Source organism: Primulina eburnea, chromosome 18 (assembly GCF_022965805.1).
Source record: "Primulina eburnea isolate SZY01 chromosome 18, ASM2296580v1, whole genome shotgun sequence".
Lineage (NCBI taxonomy): Eukaryota > Viridiplantae > Streptophyta > Magnoliopsida > Lamiales > Gesneriaceae > Primulina > Primulina eburnea.
This window is the reverse complement of record NC_133118.1, coordinates 3,940,342-3,964,651: the sequence shown is the minus strand read 5'-3', so window position 1 is coordinate 3,964,651 and position 24,310 is coordinate 3,940,342. Positions and strand designations below refer to the sequence as shown.

At 33.7% G+C, this 24,310-nt stretch overlaps 1 protein-coding gene across 3 annotated transcripts; it reads left to right on the top strand.

The window, feature by feature from the left end:
- Positions 1-1,364: 1,364 nt before the first annotated feature.
- Positions 1,365-15,753, top strand: LOC140819559 (protein PGR). 3 transcript variants are annotated; one of them, XM_073179694.1, is made up of 7 exons: positions 1,365-1,629; positions 2,374-2,475; positions 2,933-3,084; positions 13,327-13,440; positions 14,408-14,630; positions 14,875-15,123; positions 15,527-15,753. In XM_073179694.1, exons 2-7 carry the CDS (start codon positions 2,467-2,469, stop codon positions 15,656-15,658), a joined length of 879 nt encoding a protein of 292 aa, XP_073035795.1. In that variant the 5' UTR covers positions 1,365-1,629; positions 2,374-2,466; the 3' UTR covers positions 15,659-15,753. The 3 variants fall into 3 exon arrangements, with proteins under 3 accessions (XP_073035795.1, XP_073035798.1, XP_073035796.1); XM_073179697.1 differs by lacking the exon at positions 2,374-2,475; XM_073179695.1 differs by lacking the exon at positions 2,374-2,475 and having other exon boundaries at positions 2,917-3,084.
- The last annotated feature ends 8,557 nt before the right edge of the window (positions 15,754-24,310 follow it).

Below are 24,310 nucleotides of genomic sequence, written 5' to 3'. Positions count from 1 at the left end.
CATCGGCGACGGGTTTAATAAAACCGTCGCTATATTTAGCGACGGTTTGAATAAAACCGTTGCCAAAGTAAAATCGGCGACGGTTTAATAAAAACCGTCGCTAAATTGAGCGACGATTTTTCATAAAACCGTCGCAAATTCGAATCAGCGAAGGTTTTAATAATGCACGTATCTTTGTTTTCTAGTACAAATAATACAATTGTAGGTGCTCTTTGCTTTGTAGTACAAATAATGCCATTTTGAGCACATGCATTGTTTGGCTTTTTGGACATTTCACAATTGCATGATGCTCCAAATAGTAGCACATGCAATTATGCGTTGTTGGACCTAAAGCACGTATCTTTCCTATAGATACATTGAATATAATATTTCTATTTTAATTGATGCTAAATAATTTGTAACATCACTTTATATAAGATTTGATGATTATTATTAGTCCATCACTCTAAATTGATTCAAATTTGTGCAAACTTATATATATCTAATCGAAAATATTTTAAAGTTTTAATTAATTAAATACAAATAATTTTTAATAGTATATTTAATATTTGATATAGTTGGAAATATTTTAAATATAATGACAATATAAATTGTGTTCAATAAATTGTTAGTAAAATTTTATAAATATTTAAATTTCTTATTTACATCAAATAATCTATTTAAAAAATATTTATTTTAATTTTATATTTCTAAATATTTTCTAAAATTTTTAATTTTTATATATTTATAATTTTTTTTAAATACCCATTTCACGATCGTTCCGCGAAATTTCATTGTAACTGGAACGGTAGCATCCGTTCCGATCTCCGCGACCGCGATAGCGAACCATGGATTGAACAATTTTTTAATGACAAAAACTTATGTGAGACGGTCTCACGGGTTGTATTTGTGAGACAAATCTCTTATGTGGGTCATCCATAAAAAAATATTACCTTTTATGCTAAAAGTATTACTTTTTAGAGTGAGTCTAATGTGAGACCATCTCACGGATACTAATCTGTGAGACGGGTCAACCCTACCCATATTCACAATAAAAAGTAATAATTCAGGCATAAAAAATAATATTTTTTCATGGATGACCCAAATAAGAGATCCATCTCACAAATTCGACCCGTGAGACCGTCTCATACAAGTTTTTGCCTACTTTTTATTGTGAATATGAGTAGGATGGATTCGTCTCACAGATTATGATCCGTGAACGTTCTCACATGAAACTCACTCTTTTTTTATACTATCAAGTGTCAACCTAACTTGAACCTATCCCATTCATCTGAATTGACAAGCTACAGATATCATGACGTAAAATTCAACAAAATGTTGGATCATATCATTTTATCCATAAGTTTAGGTCACAAAGATATAAATTGTTCAACAATCAAAAAAAAAAATATATACCAAAACTTTTCGTCACACAAATAATTTTTCATAAAGACTAATCTTTTATTTGACCTGAATCACGATGAGATCTGTTTCCATTATTCTATGAAACGAACCCAGAAAACCATCTTAAAGAAATTGGACAAAATCCTCAGCGACGTTTACTACCAGAAGAGGAGAATTTCGATTACAGTTCAAATCAGGAGAAGCTGAGTTGGATGCTCGGATTGCAATTTCTGGGAATATTTTGAGGTACAACACTCGATTATAAACAATTTACCTGTATGATTTTCTTTTATATTCTGTTTGATATTTAATCTCCTGCAATGTGAAATATAAACTGAAGAAGCCATGGTTATATGAGATTTGATGGTGTGAAATTTGGGTTTGGGTCCTCTGTTGATGCAATAGCTGTTGTTAAAGATGAGTTAATATTTGGATGAATGATGAGTCCACTAAAAGAGTTCAGGGTGTTCCCTTTCTTGAGTTTTGTGGTGTTTAATTTGTTTTCAAACTCATTCTTTTATGTGAAAAATGTTATATTGCAATGATGAAAGGTGGTTCAGTTATGTTATTTGGTTGGTTTGTGCTTAAGAATTACACAATTGACCATCACTACGAATAATCTTGATGTGACTTTCAATTAAAGAGGTAGAGTGTGTGGGACTTGGGAGAGCTTTGGCAATGTTTGGATATTTTTTCCAAACCCCATTCTCCATTCCCATTTCCATTCCAGGCCAAAATTTCACTGTCATTTCATCTTACTTCCTGCCACACATTTTCGCCTTTTCGGGAAATGCAAGACTAGTTTTTCCTTCTTACACGAGTCATTTGTCATTATTGAGTCGGAAAATCAATGATTTCTTTTTGTATTCCATGTTTCATCCTTCCCAGTCTTTAGTTTTGTGCAAAGAATGTGAATGCATTACGAGCCACAAGCCCTGAGAGCTGATTGGTTAATCAGCTTTCATAATCTTTGATCATTATGTCTGTCAGGTGATTTAAATTTGGGATCTGTAATTTCCATCCCGTGTGAAGACTCCTTTGCATTGGAGGCATTGACGTTTCTGTTGGTTGACTGAATGATTTATGATTTTGGTAATATACATGTCATATCATCTTCGATGGCAATTAAAAAAAAGAGAGAAAATACATATTCTTTGAGGGAGAGGATCCAGTCATATATCTAATGGTTGAACTTGAACCTATCTAAATATGCTTGAGAGATTTATCTGGAATGCTATAGCTTGAGTGAACCAGTGAAGTTTGGTGATAGCCTGTCGAACATCTACTCTGATAACAAAATAGTTTTTTGGCATTTGCATGCATTCCAAACAGCTGAAATGAACATGAATTCCACTCTATCAAAATTGAAATCTGAGATGACATTTACTGTTCATGGGTGAAATGCGTACTGATATCATTACTGTAATATTCGTTCATTTTCACTAATATTGCTGACTAAAAAGTGATGGCTGCATGAAATTCACTTGACTGATTCAGAATGATCCGCTTTAACTTAGAACCCTTATTTTTTAGTTGGACTCGTGAACAGGTGATCATGGAAACAAATTTGGTCCGACCAATGGTTGCAGCAATGGTTTCGGTTTTAGTTGCTGCTAGATCATTTAGAAAGAAGTCCCTTGACCTTTCTGGAGCTATTTCTGCGGTTGTTGTCATGACTATTCATATTACGGTCAATTACAGGTACATCTTGTCCTATGCAAGATAACATATTTTATGTACTATGTTTAGAGGCCCATCGAGTCCAAAGCTTCATATCAGCCAAAATTTAGGAATTGAGCTTGATCTCTAGTTTAAACCAACGCAATTTATTGAGCTCTACTTGCTCAGATTCATTGATGGCTTGGCTTGAGTTGTTGAACTCGGGCTCCTGTAAAATTCAAGAACTGATTTATTCAAAACAAATGGCAACAACGCAATATTCACTCTCGCTCCTGCTATTACAGATTTATTGGAATCAGTTATTTATTTAGAGAACTCAACCAATATAAATGACCAGAATCTGAAATACGCACCTGAAAAGGAACACGGAATTCTAGAATCAGAGTAACCCAGTCAACTTTTAATGCCAAAATCTGAATTCTGGAAAAGATTTGAGCATGTGACCGTCCCAATTTGTAAACATTTTACTTTTGATTTTTTCAGCAGCCAAATTAATCAAACCTAAGTTGCTTTTGCATTTTCGCTCTAGTAATATGTAGAGATTTTGTGGCGCCCGGTTTAAGAATTCATAATTATTCCCTTACTAGGTGCCACATTTACCTTCAATCTTTCTTTATTGAACTTCTATTTTTATTTTTACCATTATTATTATTAGAAAGATATTGTAGATAAAAATTTGAATATATTTTTATAATAATTTAAGGATTATCTACAAATATTTACATTCTTATTTCAAATATGTACAATTATTTTACAGCGGAAGTCTAACATTCATATGTACAATTATGTTACAACGATAGTTTAACATTCATTTATAAACAGATCATCTCAACATTCAAATGCTCTTATTTCAGCTTCGGTTATTTTCCTCTTGTTCCAATTCGGGGGTTCCTGTGTCTTGAAATTACAATAGACGAAAAGAAACAGAGGGTTAAGTCTTTGAGGACTTAGTGAGTTTAAATCAGTATATGGCTTTTAAATAACACTTCATCATAATTATACATGAAATAATAGGAATAAAAATTTAGATATTATGAATGATATGCAATGAAATAATAGATAAATGAAAATTCCATAAATAACATTAGTGGCTCTAATCGAGCACTTTTTGCGAGCCGGGTGAACCATTCTCCGGACCGAAATATTCGGTGCGCGTTGTTCAGATGAACCATATACCCGGGACTTTTGACCCGTTGTTCATTGGACTCATTTTCCGGGCCGAAGCCACGTTGTCCAGTGGACTCAATTTCCGGACCGAAATCCGTTGTGCATGACTCCATTCATTCATTCATTCATGATATATCAATCCATTCATAAATATGCAAGAAAATATATCAGTAATTGAAATGAACAGTGGATGATATTTGAACATTAAATAAATGCTATTGAAATTTCCAGGCCAAATGCAAGGGCTTTAATAGAAGAATGAATAGTAATTTCGTCACCTGTTAACTTACAGTTTAGGCTTGATTAATACTCCGAGTTCCTGGAGCAGGTCCTAAAAATATATTATGAATGATATTTATGTGTTAGAGTTTTTAAGTAACTAGCTGATCATTTCCAGATTATTTTTTGTTCAAAATTCAATCCGGTTGATTTTAATTAAATTTCAAAAATTCATATTAATTAGAAGGTATATCCAAACATTACGAAAGTTGGCCAAAAAGTGGGAAATAACCTCAGGAACGTTCGGCCGCCGGAAATTCGCCGTTCCGGCGGCGCGTGTGATACACGCGCATACTGTGCCGGCGCGTGGCTGGCCGTCTGGCGGCCACGCGCGGCCGGATTTTTTTCAGGGTATGTAACTTTTTATGATCGTTAATTCTTTAGTTGAAAGATTTGTCAAATTCCTAGCCGATCAATACCAGAATTAAATATCGTCATATGGTTAACTGAGGTACTCTGGCATTCCGGAAATCTCAGTTCCAGCAATATTTTGGGATGACGGACGCTATGTACTTCATCTATGCAACAAGAGGTACAACTTTGTTATTAAAGTCGACCTCTAGTTTGGTGTGTAGCTATAAGAAAAATAAGCGAAAAGTACCTAGCTTGAATACGGTATACCGACGTCGTTTCACGGAATATCTTTATTTGATTTTCTTATCTTCGGTCGATCCTCTTGCCTCACCTCCAATGCTATATTGTTTTATGATATGAGGTGAATAATTGGTGATTTATCGGGATTTTTCGGAAAAGGATATAGATTTTCTTCTTATTTTTTTCCTCTTTTTCCCTTTCCTTCTTCTCCCTCCTCTCGTTTCTCTCTCTCTCTTTGATTTGGTTAGTTTTGAATTGAAAGGATGGAGTGCATCATATATATAGCCGATTCCATGTTTATCTTGTTCTTATTATTTATTATTATTATTTTATTTATTTATTTATTTATTTATTAAATGAAAAAAATCTCATGTTTATCCAAACTTAATATTATTATATTCGTGTATCTAATTATTGAACCTAATTATTTTATATTGAACTCAATAATTATTGTAATTAATTACTTAACATATATGTTGAGTTTAATTATATTATTTTATTATATTTTATTATATTTTGGGTATTTGATTTTGAAATGAGAACCTTATAGTGCTTGATGAATTTTTAAGTGTATTGTGATGTATTTTAATGTATTTCTAGACACTTTAGACAAATAAAATTTATACCGCAAAATAATGTGATAAAATTTAAAAAGTGAAAATAATAAAATTTATACTAATAAAAAATGCATTTAAGCACCTTTGTTTTTAGGGTGTCACAATATCCCCCAATTTTAGAAATCTGGTCCCCAGATTTAAGACTTATTGGAATAAATGAGGATATTGATATCTCATATCTTTCTCTGTTTCCCACGTTGCTTCTTCAATGTTGTGGTTTTTCCATAAGACTTTTACCAACTGAATTGGTCGACCACGAAGTTCCTTTATTCTTTGGTCCAAAATCTTCACAGGTTGTTCTTCATATGTTAGATTTTCTTCAAGATCTATCTGTTGGTGGTCAATCAATTGGGCTGAGTCTACTTTGCATTTCCTTAATTGTGATACGTGGAATACGTTATGTATACCAGAGATATTTTCGGGTAGAGATAGACGATAAGCCACAGGTGCCTATTCGTTCTATCACTTCAAAGGGTCCTACAAATCGAGGATGCAACTTTCCCTTCTTTCCAGTACGCTTGATTCCTTTTCTTGGTGATACTTTTAGTAATACGTACTCTCCGACTTCAAATTTCAAATCTTTCCGCCTCTTATCTGCATAACTCTTCTGTCGACTTTGAGCTGTTTGTATTCGTTGCCTGATAAGTTGTATTTTGTCGATAGCTTCTTGTATAATGTCAGGCCTGATTGCTCGTTCTTGTCCATTCTTTGTGCCTCTCCATTCATCCATATCCCAGTTAAGAGGAGAGCGACATTTTCTTCCATATAATGCTTCATATGGCGCCATTTTTATTGAGGATTGATAACTATTGTTGTATGAAAATTCAACTAGAGGCAAATGTTTTACCCAATTTGCCCCAAAATCCAGCACACATGCGCGAAGCATGTCTTCCAATATTTGAATGGTTCGTTCAGACTGACCATCGGTTTGCGGATGTGCTGCTGTGCTAAAATTTAATTTGTACCAAGGCATTCCTGAAGTTTTTTCCATAATCTTGATGTAAACTTCGGATCTCTATCAGATACTATGGTAGTGGGAATACCATGTAACCGTATAATTTCCTTCTGATAGAGTTCAGCCAGTTTTTCTACCCCATATTTGTGACTTATGGGTATGAAATGTGCTGACTTGGTCAAGCGATCAACGATTACCCATATACTATTAAAACCTCCTGGAGCTGGGGTAATCCGATCACAAAGTCCATAGTTATTTGATCCCATTTCCATTCTGGTATAGGAAGTGGTTGCAAAAGACCGGCTGGTCTTTGATGTTCAGCCTTTATCATTTGACAAGATAGGCATTGTGAAATGAAATCTGCAATATCTCGTTTCATTCCTTTCCACCAGAAGTGTTTTTTAATCTCTTGGTACATCTTAGATCCTCCTGGATGAATGCTGATCCGAGACTGATGTGATTTTTCCATTAATTCCTTTTTCATTGAGCTAGGCACACAAATACGGTCATGATAGCATAGTATTCCTTGTGAATTGGTGACGAAATTGGTATCAGTACGGAGTTTTGAAACTTCTTGGTCCAATTCTTGATTTTGCTTAATTCTGGTATGAAATTCAGGTTCAATTCTCAATCCGGCCAAGTGCCCACGAGAATGGATGTGTACGCATTCTCTTTCTTCTTTCATTCCCAAACAAGCCATACTAATCTTTCTACTTAAAGCATCAGCCACTACATTAGCTTTACCTGATTGATAAAGAATGGAACAATCGTAGTCTTCCAAAAATTCAATCCATCTTCTTTGCCTCATGTTCAGCTCTTTTTGAGTAAATAAATACTTCAGGCTTTTGTGGTCTGTATAAATATCAAAAGTGGAACCGTACAAGTAGTGTCTCCATTTTGCTAATGCAAACACTATTGCTCCTAATTCCAGATCATGAGTGGGATAATTTAACTCGTGATTCTTTAATTTTCTAGATGCATATGCAATAACTTTATCGTTTTGCATCAGTACACATCCAAAGCCTTCTTTTGAGGCATCTGTGTAAACCACAAATCCTTCTGTTCCTTCTGGTAAAGCTAATACAGGTGCACTGGTAAGCATTTCTTTTAATTTGCAAAAACTTTTCTCACACTCATCATTCCATAAGAAAGGGTTGTCTTTGCGAGTTAGCTGTGTCAGGGGAACAGCAATTTTCGCAAAATCTTTAATGAATCTTCGGTAGTATCCTGCTAAGCCGAGAAAACTTCTAATTTCTGTGATGTTGATTGGTTGTTTCCAACGAGATATGGCTTCTATTTTTGCAGGATCTACTTCCAGTCCTTTCTTAGAGATAAAGTGATCAAGAAATGACACTTTTTCTAGCCAAAATTCACACTTACTGAATTTGGCATACAATTGATGCTCTTTCAAAGTTTTGAGAATCAATCGTAGATGTTGAGCATGTTCCTCATGACTTCTTGAAAATATCAAAATGTCATCTATGAATATGACAACGAATTTGTCCAAGAATGGTTGAAATATTCGATGCATCATATCCATGAAAGCTGCAGGAGCGTTGGTTAATCCGAATGGCATTACCACAAACTCGTAGTGTCCATAACGAGTATTAAAAGCCGTTTTGGATATGTCATCCTCCTTAATCCTCAATTGGTAATATCCTTGCCGCAAATCAAGTTTTGAATATACTTGAGATCCTTGTAAAACATCAAACAATTCTTCGATATGGGGAGAGGATATTTGTTTTTTGATGGTAACGTTGTTAAGTTCTCGATAATCAATGCACATCCTTAGAGTTCCATCTTTCTTTTTGACAAATAATACAGGAGCACCCCATGGCGAGGTACTAGGTCGGACGTACTTCTTGTCCATGAGCTCTTGTAATTGAAGTTTTAATTCTTTTAACTCTGAAGGTGCCATTCTGTATGGAGTTTTAGATCTGGGTTGTGCTCCAGGTATTAGATCAATGGAAAACTCTACGTCTCTCTGAGGAGGTAAAGTATTGATCTCTTCAGGAAAAACCTCTGGAAATTCTTGTACAACTGAGATTTCTGAGATCTTGAGTTGATCTTTTGGCTTATTTATCAAATAAGCTAGAAATCCTTGTCCGTTGTCTTTTAGTATAGCTCTAGCTTCTACGGTTGATACTATTCCCATGGTATGGTTAGCTTTGGAATGATTGGATGAGAAGTTTGAAGATAAACTTCTTTTGTGTAGCAATTGAGCTGGGCTTGGTGTCTAAATAACCAGTCCATTCCAAGAATAATATCATAGTTCTTGATTGGTAATTCAATCAAATCTGCTAGATATTCTTTTTCTTGGAAGTTTAAGGGACAGTTTCTGTAAATGATGTCAGTAATTATTGTTGTCCCTAAAGGTGAGTTAATTTCGAAGCTATATGGTAGCTGCTCCGGTAACAGTGGTAATTTATGCACAAAAACTTTTGAGATAAAAGAATGAGTAGCTCCTGGATCAAATAAAGTTTTTGCAGAACTGGATAATATGGTAACAGTACCTTCTACGACTGCAGTGGCGTCAACTTCCTCCTCTTGGTTTCCTAAGAGGGCATAGGCTCGAGCAGGTATTTTTGGCTTTGTTGTGGGTTGAGTCTTTTGCGTTCTTTTTGGACAATCTTGAATACGGTGTTGCTCACTTCCGCAAATAAGACATTTCCCACCTTTTCTCCAGCACTTTTCTTCTTCATGATTTGGTAATCCACAATATCCACACTTTTTATTGTTGTTTCTTGGAACTTTTCCTTTAACAGCTTCTCCTTGCTTGACTGGTTGTGTTCTCTTTTCAAATTTTCTTTTCCGGTTATCCTCAAAAAGGTTGGACTTCCCAATTTTCTTTTCTTCTTCCTCTTTTTTAAGAAGTGTCTTGATGTCTTCTTCCACTCGTAGGGCTTGATTAACAGCAGAAACATAACTGGTAACTTCTGTGGACAGTGTTGCCCAACGAATATCGAGCTTTAACCCTTGAACAAATTTTTTCATTTTCCTTACCTCATCTTCCATGTAGTGTAGTGCATAATGTATAAGACGGTGGAATTCCTGCCTCATATTGAGCTACAGGTCATGTCACCTTGGACTAAATCCATAAATTCACGTTCTCGGGTATTTAATATAACTTGAGTTATATATTTACCTTCGAACTCTTGCAGAAAATTTTCCCACGTTTTTGGGGTGTGATTCTTTGTCCACCTATGTTCCACTGTACGCCACCAGTTATGAGCTGCTTCTTCAAATAAGTAAGTGGAAAAATTCACCTTTTGTTCTTCAGGATAATTGAGAATAGAGAATATTTTGTTGATTTTGCTTAGCCAAGATTCTGCTTGACAAGCATCTGGTTTTCCTTCAAACTTTGGCGGTTTGAATCTCAAAAATCTCTCAAGAGCTCTATCATTCGCCTCAAGGTGATGTTCTTGAGCTTGATCATTGATGTCGTTGTTGATTTTGCTGACAAAACTGCACAAATTGATGCATTATTTCAAACATATTTTGTATGTTTTGTTCTTGGGGGGATCGTGTTGAGCGTTTCTGGAATTTCCACCCGTTGCCGAGTTGTGGTCATCTTGAGGGGGGGATGTCTTGTCTGATTCTGGCTTGAGTACTATTTTGTGAAGACGTCATTCTAAACACATAAATATAAAATATGAACATATCTTGTAATGAATGTACATAGTTATGTTAGAGGGTAAACAGTCAGTTTTATTTATAAACAAGACATGTTTCAAATATTTACAATACCTAAGCAAAATACAAACAGAACAAACAAACTGAGTCATCCTGAAAAGGGGCATTTCAATTATGAGGAAAATATAAAAATTAATGTATGACATTATAATAAACTTAAGGCTCCTGTCTCTAGACTCTAGGCTCTAAGAAACCTAGGCTCCTAAGAAACCTAGGCTCTGATACCACCTCTGTGGCGCCCGGTTTAAGAATTCATAATTATTCCCTTACTAGGTGCCACATTTACCTTCAATCTTTCTTTATTGAACTTCTATTTTTATTTTTACCATTATTATTATTAGAAAGATATTGTAGATAAAAATTTGAATATATTTTTATAATAATTTAAGGATTATCTACAAATATTTACATTCTTATTTCAAATATGTACAATTATTTTACAGCGGAAGTCTAACATTCATATGTACAATTATGTTACAACGGTAGTTTAACATTCATTTATAAACAGATCATCTCAACATTCAAATGCTCTTATTTCAGCTTCAGTTATTTTCCTCTTGTTCCAATTCGGGGGTTCCTGTGTCTTGAAATTACAATAGACGAAAAGAAACAGAGGGTTAAGTCTTTGAGGACTTAGTGAGTTTAAATCAGTATATGGCTTTTAAATAACACTTCATCATAATTATACATGAAATAATAGGAATAAAAATTTAGATATTATGAATGATATGCAATGAAATAATAGATAAATGAAAATTCCATAAAATAACATTAGTGGCTCTAATCGAGCACTTTTTGCGAGCCGGGTGAACCATTCTCCGGACCGAAATATTCGGTGCGCGTTGTTCAGATGAACCATATACCCGGGACTTTTGACCCGTTGTTCATTGGACTCATTTTCCGGGCCGAAGCCACGTGTCCAGTGGACTCAATTTCCGGACCGAAATCCGTTGTGCATGACTCCATTCATTCATTCATTCATGATATATCAATCCATTCATAAATATGCAAGAAAATATATCAGTAATTGAAATGAACAGTGGATGATATTTGAACATTAAATAAATAGAAGAATGAATAGTAATTTCCTCACCTGTTAACTTACAGTTTAGGCTTGATTAATACTCCGAGTTCCTGGAGCAGGTCCTAAAAATATATTATGAATGATATTTATGTGTTAGAGTTTTTAAGTAACTAGCTGATCATTTCCAGATTATTTTTTGTTCAAAATTCAATCCGGTTGATTTTAATTAAATTTCAAAAATTCATATTAATTAGAAGGTATATCCAAACATTACGAAAGTTGGCCAAAAAGTCGGAAATAACCTCAGGAACGTTCGGCCGCCGGAAATTCGCCGTTCCGGCGGCGCGTGTGATACACGCGCATACTGTGCAGCCACGCGCGGCCGGATTTTTTTCAGGGTATGTAACTTTTTATGATCGTTAATTCTTTAGTTGAAAGATTTGTCAAATTCCTAGCCGATCAATACCAGAATTAAATATCGTCATATGGTTAACTGAGGTACTCCGGCATTCCGGAAATCTCAGTTCCAGCAATATTTTGGGATGACGGACGCTATGTACTTCATCTATGCAACAAGAGGTACAACTTTGTTATTAAAGTCGACCTCTAGTTTGGTGTGTAGCTATAAGAAAAATAAGCGAAAAGTACCTAGCTTAAATACGGTATACCGACGTCGTTTCACGGAATATCTTTATTTGATTTTCTTGTCTTCGGTCGATCCTCTTGCCTCACCTCCAATGCTATATTGTTTTATGATATGAGGTGAATAATTGGTGATTTATCGGGATTTTTCGGAAAAGGATATAGATTTTCTTCTTATTTTTTTCCTTTTTTTCCCTTTCCTTCTTCTCCCTCCTCTCGTTTCTCTCTCTCTCTCTTTGATTTGGTTAGTTTTGAATTGAAAGGATGGAGTGCATCATATATATAGCCGATTCCATGTTTATCTTGTTCTTATTATTTATTATTATTATTTTTATTTATTTATTTATTTATTAAATGAAAAAAAATCTCATGTTTATCCAAACTTAATATTATTATATTCGTGTATCTAATTATTGAACCTAATTATCTTATATTGAACTCAATAATTATTGTAATTAATTACTTAACATATATGTTGAGTTTAATTATATTATTTATTATATTTTATTATATTTTGGGTATTTGATTTTGAAATGAGAACCTTATAGTGCTTGATGAATTTTTAAGTGTATTGTGATGCATTTTAATGTATTTCTAGACACTTTAGACAAATAAAATTTATACCGAAAAATAATGTGATAAAATTTAAAAAGTGAAAATAATAAAATTTATACTAATAAAAAATGCATTTAAGCACCTTTGTTTTTAGGGTGTCACAGATTTCATAAGATTCCCAGTCAAATCAACTCCCCTTCAAGTTATATTTGGGATCTTTATGATTTAAGAAGATCCTGGATGTGGACAGAGACAAGACTCTGTGTAGGCTGTAAGATATGGTGGCTCATGTGTCATGGTGAGTGATGACCATCAACAGATCAGGTAACTGAGAGAGAATGGGAGGGTTGTATCATTTTGATTCTTAGTTCATGGCAACATAATGATATTTGGAAGAAAAAAGGAAGGTCGAGTTCATGTATCGATTCAGCAATTGATAAATATTTATTTTATAATCATAATTTTAAATTAATATGTAATAGTAAGACAAAATTTTGTTCATGAAACCCTCGCGAGCAATCGTATAACATTATAGATAATAAATTTGGCTTAAATGTAGTCGAACTATCTTTAGTTCGATCAGTTTTCTGTGTTCAGGTGGCTCGAAAAGCTCGCAATTCATCTTCATCCATTTGCATTGTTAACAATATTTACTGTGTTGGAATTCTGCACATTCTTTCACTATTACAGACTTACATGCGTGGAAAATTTTCTTGTTCTGTTGAAATGTATTATAGGTTCGCAGCCATTTTGTTTGCCTTCTTTTTCACTTCTTCGAAGTTAACAAAACTTGGAGAGGATAGAAAGCGGAAGGTTGATGCCGACTTCAAGGAGGGTGGTCAGCGCAATTGGTATCATAATCTCTTTCTATGAATGCAAACAAGAGAATATGTGGGTATACATGTGCAAATGCTCATACCTTAACAAAATTATCGTCGCTTTTGTGCATGTGTGCAGTGACTTTATAGAATAGACTTAAACCTATTTGAATGAATTCTATATCATGTCGTGAGATGTTCTAAGATGGACAAGATATTCTTCTAAAATGGATTTGAATGCACAAGCGAGATGTTCTAATATGGACAAAGTATTCTTCTAATATGGATTTGAGTGCATAAGCATTTGCTTTGAAAAACAACTAAATTACTAGACCAATATAATTTTCACACTTTTCCCATTAATTATCAATGCCATCGGAAAGTAAAACAGGAAATGCCTGTAAAACATGTTTGTGTGTATTTTCATTAACTTTGTGGCATATATTGAAGGAAATTTTCCTTGCAATTGCACTATGGGAATTACAATTTTCACTGGAAAATAAGTACATAGCACAATGGGCTTTGTTCTGATCCTAGTCCTGAATACGAGATGAAGGACTACTATATTCATTACTATTCATTAGAAAGATAATCTTGGATACTTTTTCCATCTCTCAATGTCTGTTTTCTGAATGTTTGTTTCCCTTTAGTGTTCAGTTATCATAAACAGACAACGATTAAGCAATATCATATAATTTCTTCTATCCAACTTGATTTTCTAACCTGATGAATATTTCAGCAAGAAGTTTAGGTATGTGATATGGAGCTTTTATGTTTGTCAAATTGATTGATTGAAAAAGTTTTGTGCACTTTGTTTCCTAGGAGTTCTTTGATTGAAAAAGTATTGTACACTTTGTTTCCTAGGAGTTCTTTTCCCCTTCCTTCAAATATTATATTGTACTTATGATGTATTTGATTAGAACCATATGATATACTCAGCATTTTTGTGCCTAAAGCATGACATTGAAACCTTTTAGCAGTTGGTAATTTTCCTTTACAGGATTCAGGTTCTGTCTAATAGTGGCATTGCAACGCTTTTAATTTTAATCACTTGGAAGTCGGTGGGCACACATGACTATTGTCTAGATTCAAAAGAATCACCTCTCTTGACCTCTCTAGCTGGTGGAATTATTGGTCATTATTGTTGCTGTAATGGAGACACTTGGTCTTCAGAACTTGGGGTTCTTAGTGATGAGCAGCCACGATTAATCACAACCTTCAAGGTTGATTGTACACTGATTTAACAATGGTTATCAGTGTAATATCTATTTCATAATTTGCATTTATTTTGGTTAATCTCTGCTGCCTGCTATAATGTCGGCCGTTAAATGCTTCTCTAGTCTCATTTTTTAAAGTCTTGCTTTTTAGTAGAATTTCTCACGTTTCCTCGTATTGTTATATGTTTTTTTCAAATTCTATTCATTTCTTTTCTCTATTAGCCCCTTAACCTTAAGTCACTTTAACCAGCCTGTTCGAAAGGGTACAAATGGAGGTGTAACAAAAGCAGGACTCATGGCTGCTGCAGTTGGGGGCGCTGTGATTGGAGTAACGTTCGTTCTCTTAGGATTAGTAACTGCCAACTGCACTTTTGAGGTCGCATTGAAGCAGCTATTTTTAATTCCTGTTTCAGCTCTGTTTGGGTTGTGTGGAAGTGTTATAGATTCATTATTGGGAGCAACTCTCCAATACAGCGGCTTTTGCACGGTTCGCAACAAGGTTAGTTTGAAACTTTGTTGCTGAAATTTAATTTTCAAAAGAATAATGATAACTAGGAATTGTCTGATCAACAAGTGATGACCTGGAACACTTTAACTTCAAAACTTTGTGGTCTAGTTTTCAGCCCACGTGTGATAGGATTTAGTCTTTATCCATGTTTTTAGGATTCTTGATATCCTAACATATCGTCAGATCTAGGACCGGATCCAGGATTTGGAACAATGGGGGGCAAAAACTTGAATTTTCGAAAAAAAATTTTGACACGAATATTACTCAAATCCTTTTCAATGGAGGAGATAGGAAACGTCCTGCCCACGCCCACGCCCCTCCCTCGCTCTGCCTCTGATTATATCACTTGTTTCTTGAAACATAAATGTGATCCTTTGATTCTCATGGCTTTCAGGTCGTTGGAAAACCGGGGCCGACTGTAAAGAAAATATCTGGTTTAAGTATACTGGACAACAATGCAGTCAATCTTCTCTCCATATTGTTGACATCTTTGCTGTCTTCTATTGCTTGCTCTTACATTTTCTGAGAGAATCATGCTTCATATGTGGTCGTTGTAATAATTAGACCATTAAACTTGAAATACATTTCATTTGAAAGTTTTACTGGACCGAACCACTTGGATACGGATGAAAACTACTCATGTGATTTATTGACACAAGTCCAAAAACTGTATGTCCAAAACTACTCGACTATGAAATTTATAAAATAATTTTGGTGAACTTATTTTTTAAAAAAATAATAAAATACATTTAAAGATGTCATTTTCTTAAAAAAAAAAATAATAGTTGATCAAAGTTCTAAAAAAATCTACTCGACTCATCTTCCTACTTATGTAATTAAAATTATTTACCTTATACACCACGCCTAAAAGTAATAAAAAAAGAAAATTTATAATATGAATTAGATAGAAAAAAATTATTATAACATAATCACATATTTTATTATGTAATTATAGTAAAATTTAAGTGTGAATTGTCGTTAAATACCTAAATCAAAACTGAAATTTTCTCAGTCTCTATTTTTTTCTCTTTATTTGCCCAAAGTTGATTTAAATGTCCTTTTTCTTTGAGTAAGGCGTCCAACGAACCAATTTGTGCTTGAGCTTTATCGACTCTTATGCAAAAAAATCTTTATTTTAATAATATGTTACTGTTTTATCTAATTATTATATTTATTTATTTGTATACTCATTCAAGTTGTATAAATAAAGTTATTGAATATGCAAAAAGTATCATGAGATTTTGATATCAATGTAAGATAATGAAACTCATTAGGAAGTATACCATGTATTCTAAGTAGGTTCTAATCGAACGAGTGGCCTAAAATAATGATATAGGTCGTTTGAGCTTAAGAACATCTATGATGTAAATACCATGTTTCATTTGTAAGAGCATATAGATGTCTATTTATATAGATAGGTGATCATTTGATGATGCACTGAACAACCCTCGATCGGATTGTCCAAGTGGTTATCATTTACCGAGTGGAATATTCCGCGGTTATAGTTGTACAACATTAGTTCTTTCACAAGGGACAACGTAGAGGCTCTGCGTATTAACATGTATTTTGATCCGTTTACCGACTCTATTGAGGGTCATCAGGTGGAGAAAATGACTTTTATAGTTAACAACTGTTGAGTTCTATTTGAGAACCATTTCAAGCTCAAATATTTCGAAAATAATTTCAAGAGTTTATTTGCCCCCTCAAAACTCAACCCTATATTAACAAGTGGTACATAGCGGGTTTTTCTTGACCTTGATATAAATATAATTATGACTTCTTTTAACAAGATTCCAATGTTCCCAAAAAAAGATTATGATGACTGAAAAATCCGTATGTGGGCACATTTCTCTGCCCGGGATGATGACATGTGTTATGTCATCACAGATCGACCCACGTAGATCCTCAAAGATAAAACCGCAATTTCTATAACTGAAGATGAAGGTCAGATGGTGGAGAAGCACCAGTTTGAATGGATGAGCTAGGACAAGAAGAAGTTCAATCTAGACAATGTGGACAAGTATATTATATGTCGGATGGTAGACGAGAACATTTTTAGAATAATAAAGAAGTTTCAACCGCAAAGGATATCTGGGAGAAATTGACCTAGTTATGCAAAGGAAATGACCATACCAAAGAGAACAAATCACTGTTGTCATGCAGAAGTTCGACAACGTCAAGATGAAATGGGAGAAACCTAAATGAGTTTGATGAGCTTTTTGTAGATTTTTATTTAACTTTCCGCTCTTTATAAAGACTATATCAATTGTGAGCTTGCTTTGAAGGTAATGGAAGCTCTTCCCAAAGAGTGGGACGTAAAGACAATGACCATAATGGAATCAAAAGTCCTCAACAAGCTTGAGCTGTATGAGTTTGAGTTTGAGTTGGGTATCCGGTTTGAAGAAGTCTACATCCCAGTCAACCAAAGCTCTTGCCACAGTAGTTGTTGCCCCACCAGTCACCGAGGAGCCCCATATGCAATAAATATGCAAAACAGATTAGCAATGAGTGTATGTCATTGTTGGTCAAGAAGTTTAATAAATTTTTGTGAAAAATCAATCTAAAATTGTTAAACCTTATCAAAAAAAGGCTAATCAGATGATGGTCAAGTATGTTTTAACTATGAGAAAAAGCCTCATGAGAAGAAAATATATAGGGATGAAAAGAATTCATTCAAGAAAAAAGTGATCAGAAGTTTCTTATTGCCGAGGAAACAAAAAATAAATGGGCAGACAAAGACTCGTAAGCATCTAGTTTAGAGACCTCATAAAGTAAAAGTGATGAAGAACCAGTTCAATGCCTAATGGTTGATGCAGAACGGGAAACAAAATGATGAGGTATTTGACGTTTGTTCTAATGAGTAAATTATTATAAAAGACTCTCGCAGTCATTTGAGGAACTTAAGAAAGAGAAGAAAAACCTTAAATATAAGTTAAGTGACTCAACTGAATGCAGTGAAAGCAACTTGATTGTATTAGGTTTAAACTAAATCTGATAGCAATAGAAAATGATAATATTAAAAGAACATTCCACAAAACTTTGAATGAATATCAAAAGTTGATCAAGTTGGTCAACTCCTGGAACAAGTCTTCTACTTATTTGGAAAGTATGCATTGAGTTGTAGTAGCTGGCTGGTAGCAAAATGGGGCTGAGCTATGACAACCACGACTGCAGCTCGTCAGAAGTAAGTATTCAATCATGTCTGGACAGAGGCAAATCTATAATGATAAATTTTGTCTAGTCCATCACGATATATGAACATGATGAGATGGAAATTCAAACAAACCAAATTGTATTTTATGAGAACAAGGCTAAGTATAAGGGACTGGATACATCAAATTGGAGAGTTCTAAGCCCGACATGATTTGGTTAAAAAAAGACAAGGTCCGGCTAGACAGGGTTACTTGTCCAATTCAAGCCGATCTAGCAGAAGGTCTTGGCCAGCCAGACATAACTCTGTAAAAGGGATATCAAACCATCACTATAACTGCAAGAAAATTAAAAAGAGATATATAATGTACAATAAGAATGACCAGGCGAAACAACATTATGTGATATCAAAAACACATCATAGCACCACACATGTTTATGCACATCTGCACACTTTTCCAACACACATACACTGGTAGGCATATTATGATAATTTGGTTCCGAAAAGGTTAATCCAATCAGGACCCAACTAGATGTGGATACCAAAAATATTATTTCAATGACTATAGGTACAAAATATAGATAAAGTCATTGAGTACAAGAGACAAAAAATCACCTTCAGAGATAGTTCGAAGAGTAAGACTGTGGGTAATAGTAAGATTGTCTATGACAAATTCATTAACTAAAGATGTTTCCCTAGTTGAAAATATTTTATACAACCAGATTAAAATTAGCCAATTGTGTGATAATGATTATTCTGTTGAATTTCACAAACACACATGCACTATAAATTCTATCAATGATGACATCATGCTAACCGACTAAGAAAACGAAACATCTACAAAGTTTGGTTTGACAAAAAATTTTTACTCCTACATATTTTATTTTTATGCATGGTAATAAGCATTGGTTATGACATTAACAGCTAAATCACTTAAATTTCAAATATATTTCCAGATTGAGCAAGCAAGAGTTGGTGACTAGTTTTCTCAAAATTGATTTTAAAAAATAAAATTTGCATTGCATGCTTTCTAGGCAAGCAAGTGAGATCTATTTTAAAAACCGTGGGTGTAACTCCTCCACAAAATTATTGGATTTACTGCAAATAGACATATTGGTCCTATATCGGTAAAAATATTATGGGGAATGAGATACTCTAGTGATAGTGGATGATTACTCCATGTGTACTTGGGTGATCTTTCTACTATCCAAAGACCAGACCAATTTCCACTTTGTCAATATTTTAAAACAGTTAAAAATGAGAAATTATTATGATAGATATGATAAATAGTAACATGGGCATTTAATTTACAAGTAAAATCATCTCATCCTATCTAGATGACCAATGAATCAAAGATGAGTTCTATGCTACAAGGCTATCTCAGCAAAATAGTGTTGCTGAAAGGAGGAACCCGACCTTAAAAGAATCAGCTAGAACTATAATTACAGATTCCAGTGTTTCTAAAAAAAATCTGACAAAAACGGTTAATACAACTTGCTATACTTTGAATAGATCAATGATAACAAAAAGCTCAATAAGACTCCTTATGAGATCTGGAATGATACAAAAGTGAATATTTCATAATTTAAAGTATTTGGCTACAAGTGCATCATCCACAACAATGATAAAACTCACTTAACCCTTTTTTGATGCTAATCTGATATCGATTTATTTTGTCACGCCCCAGGGACGAGGTTGGTTGACACCGGCGTTGCTCTCAAATTTACATTCGAAAACAACAAGCCCCAGAAGTACAAAATTCAGAAACCAGTCTTTCTATTTATAAATACTGAATATTTCAACGTCTGATACAAACGTAATGACAAATGTTTTACTGCGGAAATGTAAAACCAGACATAACAGTATCTTAGCAGATGCAGCGGAAATAACATAAACTAGAATTAGAACTGAGAAATTGCAATCTTCTTCACCAGCCCCAAAACTGGATCTGCTCTTCTTCTTCTTCTAATATTTATTCATCGTTCTTCTCTGAGATGGTTTTGGTTGGTGAGTCATATGATCGTCACTCAATAAGCGGGGGTGGGAATAACTCCCAGTTTTCGAAATTATTTTCAATAGAAACAATAATACAAAAAATATATAGAAAACTTCTTATTTTCAAAACAGGAATCGGTATTCAGAATAGAAATGCAAGTAAGTAAGCACTGAGCACGTTTGTGATTTTAATGCTAACTGATATCAGTCCCCTATATATTCTCTCATGTAAGGGATGAGGCCAGAATCATAAATCAGAATTCAGAAATGTTCAAAATATATATTCTTACAATTAGTTCACTAGGTTTCAATGCTTCAAAAATCAGATATCAGAAATACAAAAAACAGGAATAATCAAACTGATTTCAAGATATTTATACATAAGCTCACTTACAGTAATTTGCTATAAAATTTCGGTTGAAGTCTGGAATCTGTTTGTTCTTGCTACTGGTTTCTACTGCTCGAAAATAAGCACTCTCTTAGCTCAAAAATTCAAGTGATAATCTCAAGATTTGTGTAACAACAATCCAGAGGTTTGAGGGTGTTATTATAGGCAAATTTCTGACTGCTAGCCTCCCAATTAATGACCATAATCTGCCATCAACAACCTTTATTCCATGTTAAATGCTTCAGTTACAAGTCATAAGCTGCATCAGTAACTATCTGCTGAAATCTCGCTCTTCTATTGCTGGATTTTACTTGTTGTCTGCTGCTAGATTCTAATTTGCTTGAAAAATACCAGCTTCTGAAATATTAGCCTCTGTTGGAAATTTTGCATTGCTGCTGAAATGCTGGAAATTCGGGTTCTCACATATTTCTTAGTTATTCGTCGGTTAGTAAAACTTATAAACTTATATAGTGTTCAATTATAAGTTACTCACCATTGAAGAAATCATTCATGTTATTTTTTATGAAGCTTCGGTTTTTCCAGCTTAAAAATATAACAATGTTCATGATTTGAGCAATATATTGGATGGCACCAATCTTGACGATGATAGTGAATGAGATTGTTATAAGGATGAATGATGAAGCCATACCTAAATTCGGTCCAACTATACAAGAATATTTTTCTACCAAACTGGATCATCAAGAAAGAGAACCGGTGATTGAAAATGATCCATAAGAAAAAATTTTCTGATGATGCTGATGATCAACCCACTCAACTGCAAGATACATATCTCCTTGGACCTTGTTACCTGTGGAATAGAGAACATTCACCCGATATGGTCATTGGTAACCCTGCCGCTGCTCTTAGAACTAGAATGCTTGATGAGTTAGTTCTGGATGTTGCATGCATTTCTTAACAAGAACCTAAGAAAGTATACAAGGCCTTAACTGACGTTGGTTGGATTGATGTTATGCAAAAATAATTTAACTAGTTTGAGAGCAATAAAGTATGATATTTTGTTCCTGACCAGATAATCAACATGTTATTGGTACTAGATATGTATTTAAAAACAAACTGGATGAGAGTGACCTAGTTGTAAGAAATAAATACAGAATAGTAGATCAAGGTTATAAATAGGAAGATGACATAGAATTTGATGAATCATTTACTCATGTTGCTAGAATGGAGGCTATTATAATTTTTCTTTAATTTGTTGTCTTTAAAGATTTTAAGTTATATCAAATGGATGTTAAATTTATTTTTAAAATATTTTCTTATAAGAAAAAGCTTATGTTGAGCAACCTCCTGGATTTATAAATCACACATGTTCTAATTTTGTGTACAAAATAGACAAAGTCTTATACATATTGAAACAAGCTCCCCGAGTTTGATATGACACCTTGTCCAAATTCTTGATTGCTCATGATTTTATCATTGGAATCACATATAATATTCTCTTTAAATTGACTAAATGAGATCGCACTTTACTTGTTCAAATATATGTTGGCGAATTTATTTTTGGTTCCACAAATCTCAAGCTTTGTGAGAGGTTTTTCAAGCTCATATATGATAAATTTGAGATAAGCATGATGGAAAGTTAGCTTTCTTTCTTGGGTTGCAATTCAAGCAGTTGGAGAAAGACATTTTTATCAACCAAACCAAATATATAAAGGAATTGCTTTTCTCTTAGCAACTATATGCAATAGGTTCTATCCTTATGAGTTCATCAATCAAATTATACAAAGAAAAAGAGAGAACGTTGGTTGAGGTAAGAATATATTGAGGCTTGATTAGGTCATTGCTATATCTAATCGTTATCCGACCGGATATCATGTTTTTAGTTTGCTTTGTGCAAGATTTCAAGAAATCTGGAAGCAGTCTCATTGCATTGCAGCTAAAAGAATTCTCAAATATCTTAAAGGCACTATAATATGATCCGGTATCCCAAAGGCTAAAGTTTTATCCTCATTGGATATTCAAATATAGATCATGCAGGTTACAAGATTGAAAAGAATAATACAAGTAGATCATACCAATTTCTTGGATATAGGGTAATTTATTGGTTTAGTAAGAATCAAACTTCAATTGCTACATCTATCGCAGAGGCATAATATTTGGCAGCTAGAAGTTGTTGTGCTCATTTACTTTGGATTCAACATAAGCTCACACACTATGATATCCAGTCCTCCTAGTTTCCTATATTTTGTGACAACATCAGTGTCATTGACATCACATCAAATTAGGTCATGCGCTCTCAAACTAAACATATTTACATTAAACATTATTTTATATGAGATCTTGTCGTGAAGAAGGATATCCAGTTGGAATACATCTCGACAGATCAAGAAGCTAAAGATATCTTTATCAAGTCACTAATGGACACTTATTTTTCTCACTTCCGCAATATTATTGGTTTAGTTGACTTATTTTGATGCATAAATTTAGGGAGAACAAATAATAATGACAAGAATTTATGTCTAACAAGACTTAAATGTGTCAAGTCAGAAAAACAATTGGACAAGCCAGTACATAAGTTTAGTCGTTTCGGCTCGAACTTGTGGAAGCTTGATCGATCTTATCTTTATGAGCTTTGACCATTTCCTTTATTTGTTTTAGAGTAATTAGTTTTGAACGGTCTAGACAGTTAAAGGATGATGAACAGACTCAGTTTTGGGCATGGTGAAGAATAATAGACCTGATGATGTTATCTAGTTTAAATTACGGTTTATGTCTGTTACGTATTAGAAAAGATTTATACTTTTACATTCTGTTGTTCTAAAACAATAATCAATGTTGTATCAGATAATTTGTTTTAGTTAAATGCAATATTATTAATTTGGATTTACGTTTTGATTTCCGAGACATGTCGAACTTGACTTGTGAAACTCAAGATTAGCACCGGTGTCACCAGCCTCGGGCGTGGGATGTGAGAGTCTACCCCATTTTGACTAACTTACAAATGGGTTGCTAAAACCTTAACACAATCCACTTTTTTTTATAATGCCGGGTTGGATTGGCCTAGCGGACCTAGCTCATTTTGAAATTCAACTAAAATTCAACCAAACACAAATTTTTAAAAAATTTACATTAAGTAACTTCTTTCATGGTTTTATCTGATATTATGATATTGATGGAACTATATATTAAAGGTGTCAATTTGGGTGGTTCAGGTGGTTTCATGTCGGGAACCGAGCCTGACTAACTCGCCTGAACCCGATTCAATCTGATTTTGATTTTTTTTAACAATAATTAAATAAACTTTTAAAAATAATAATAATATTTTAATTTAAACGTATATTAACAAAACCTCCTTATATATGATTTAAATTATAACTGTAGCAAATTTAAAATATATTTACTAAATTTAATAAATAATTTTATGAAAAAATAAAAATTTATAAAATAAATATTAAATAATGAAAATTTATTATATAAATATATAATAACTTTTTTTTTCCAGACATATAATATATAAGAATGTAAACAATATATATTAATAAATTTTTATTAAAAATTTAAAATTTTCGGATCAACCCAGTCAAACCTCCAAGACAAACCTAATTTTTTTCGGATCAAACCGTATCACTTTCGCAGGTCTGGTCATATTTTAACACCTCTAATGTATATTAGCATAACACTATGCA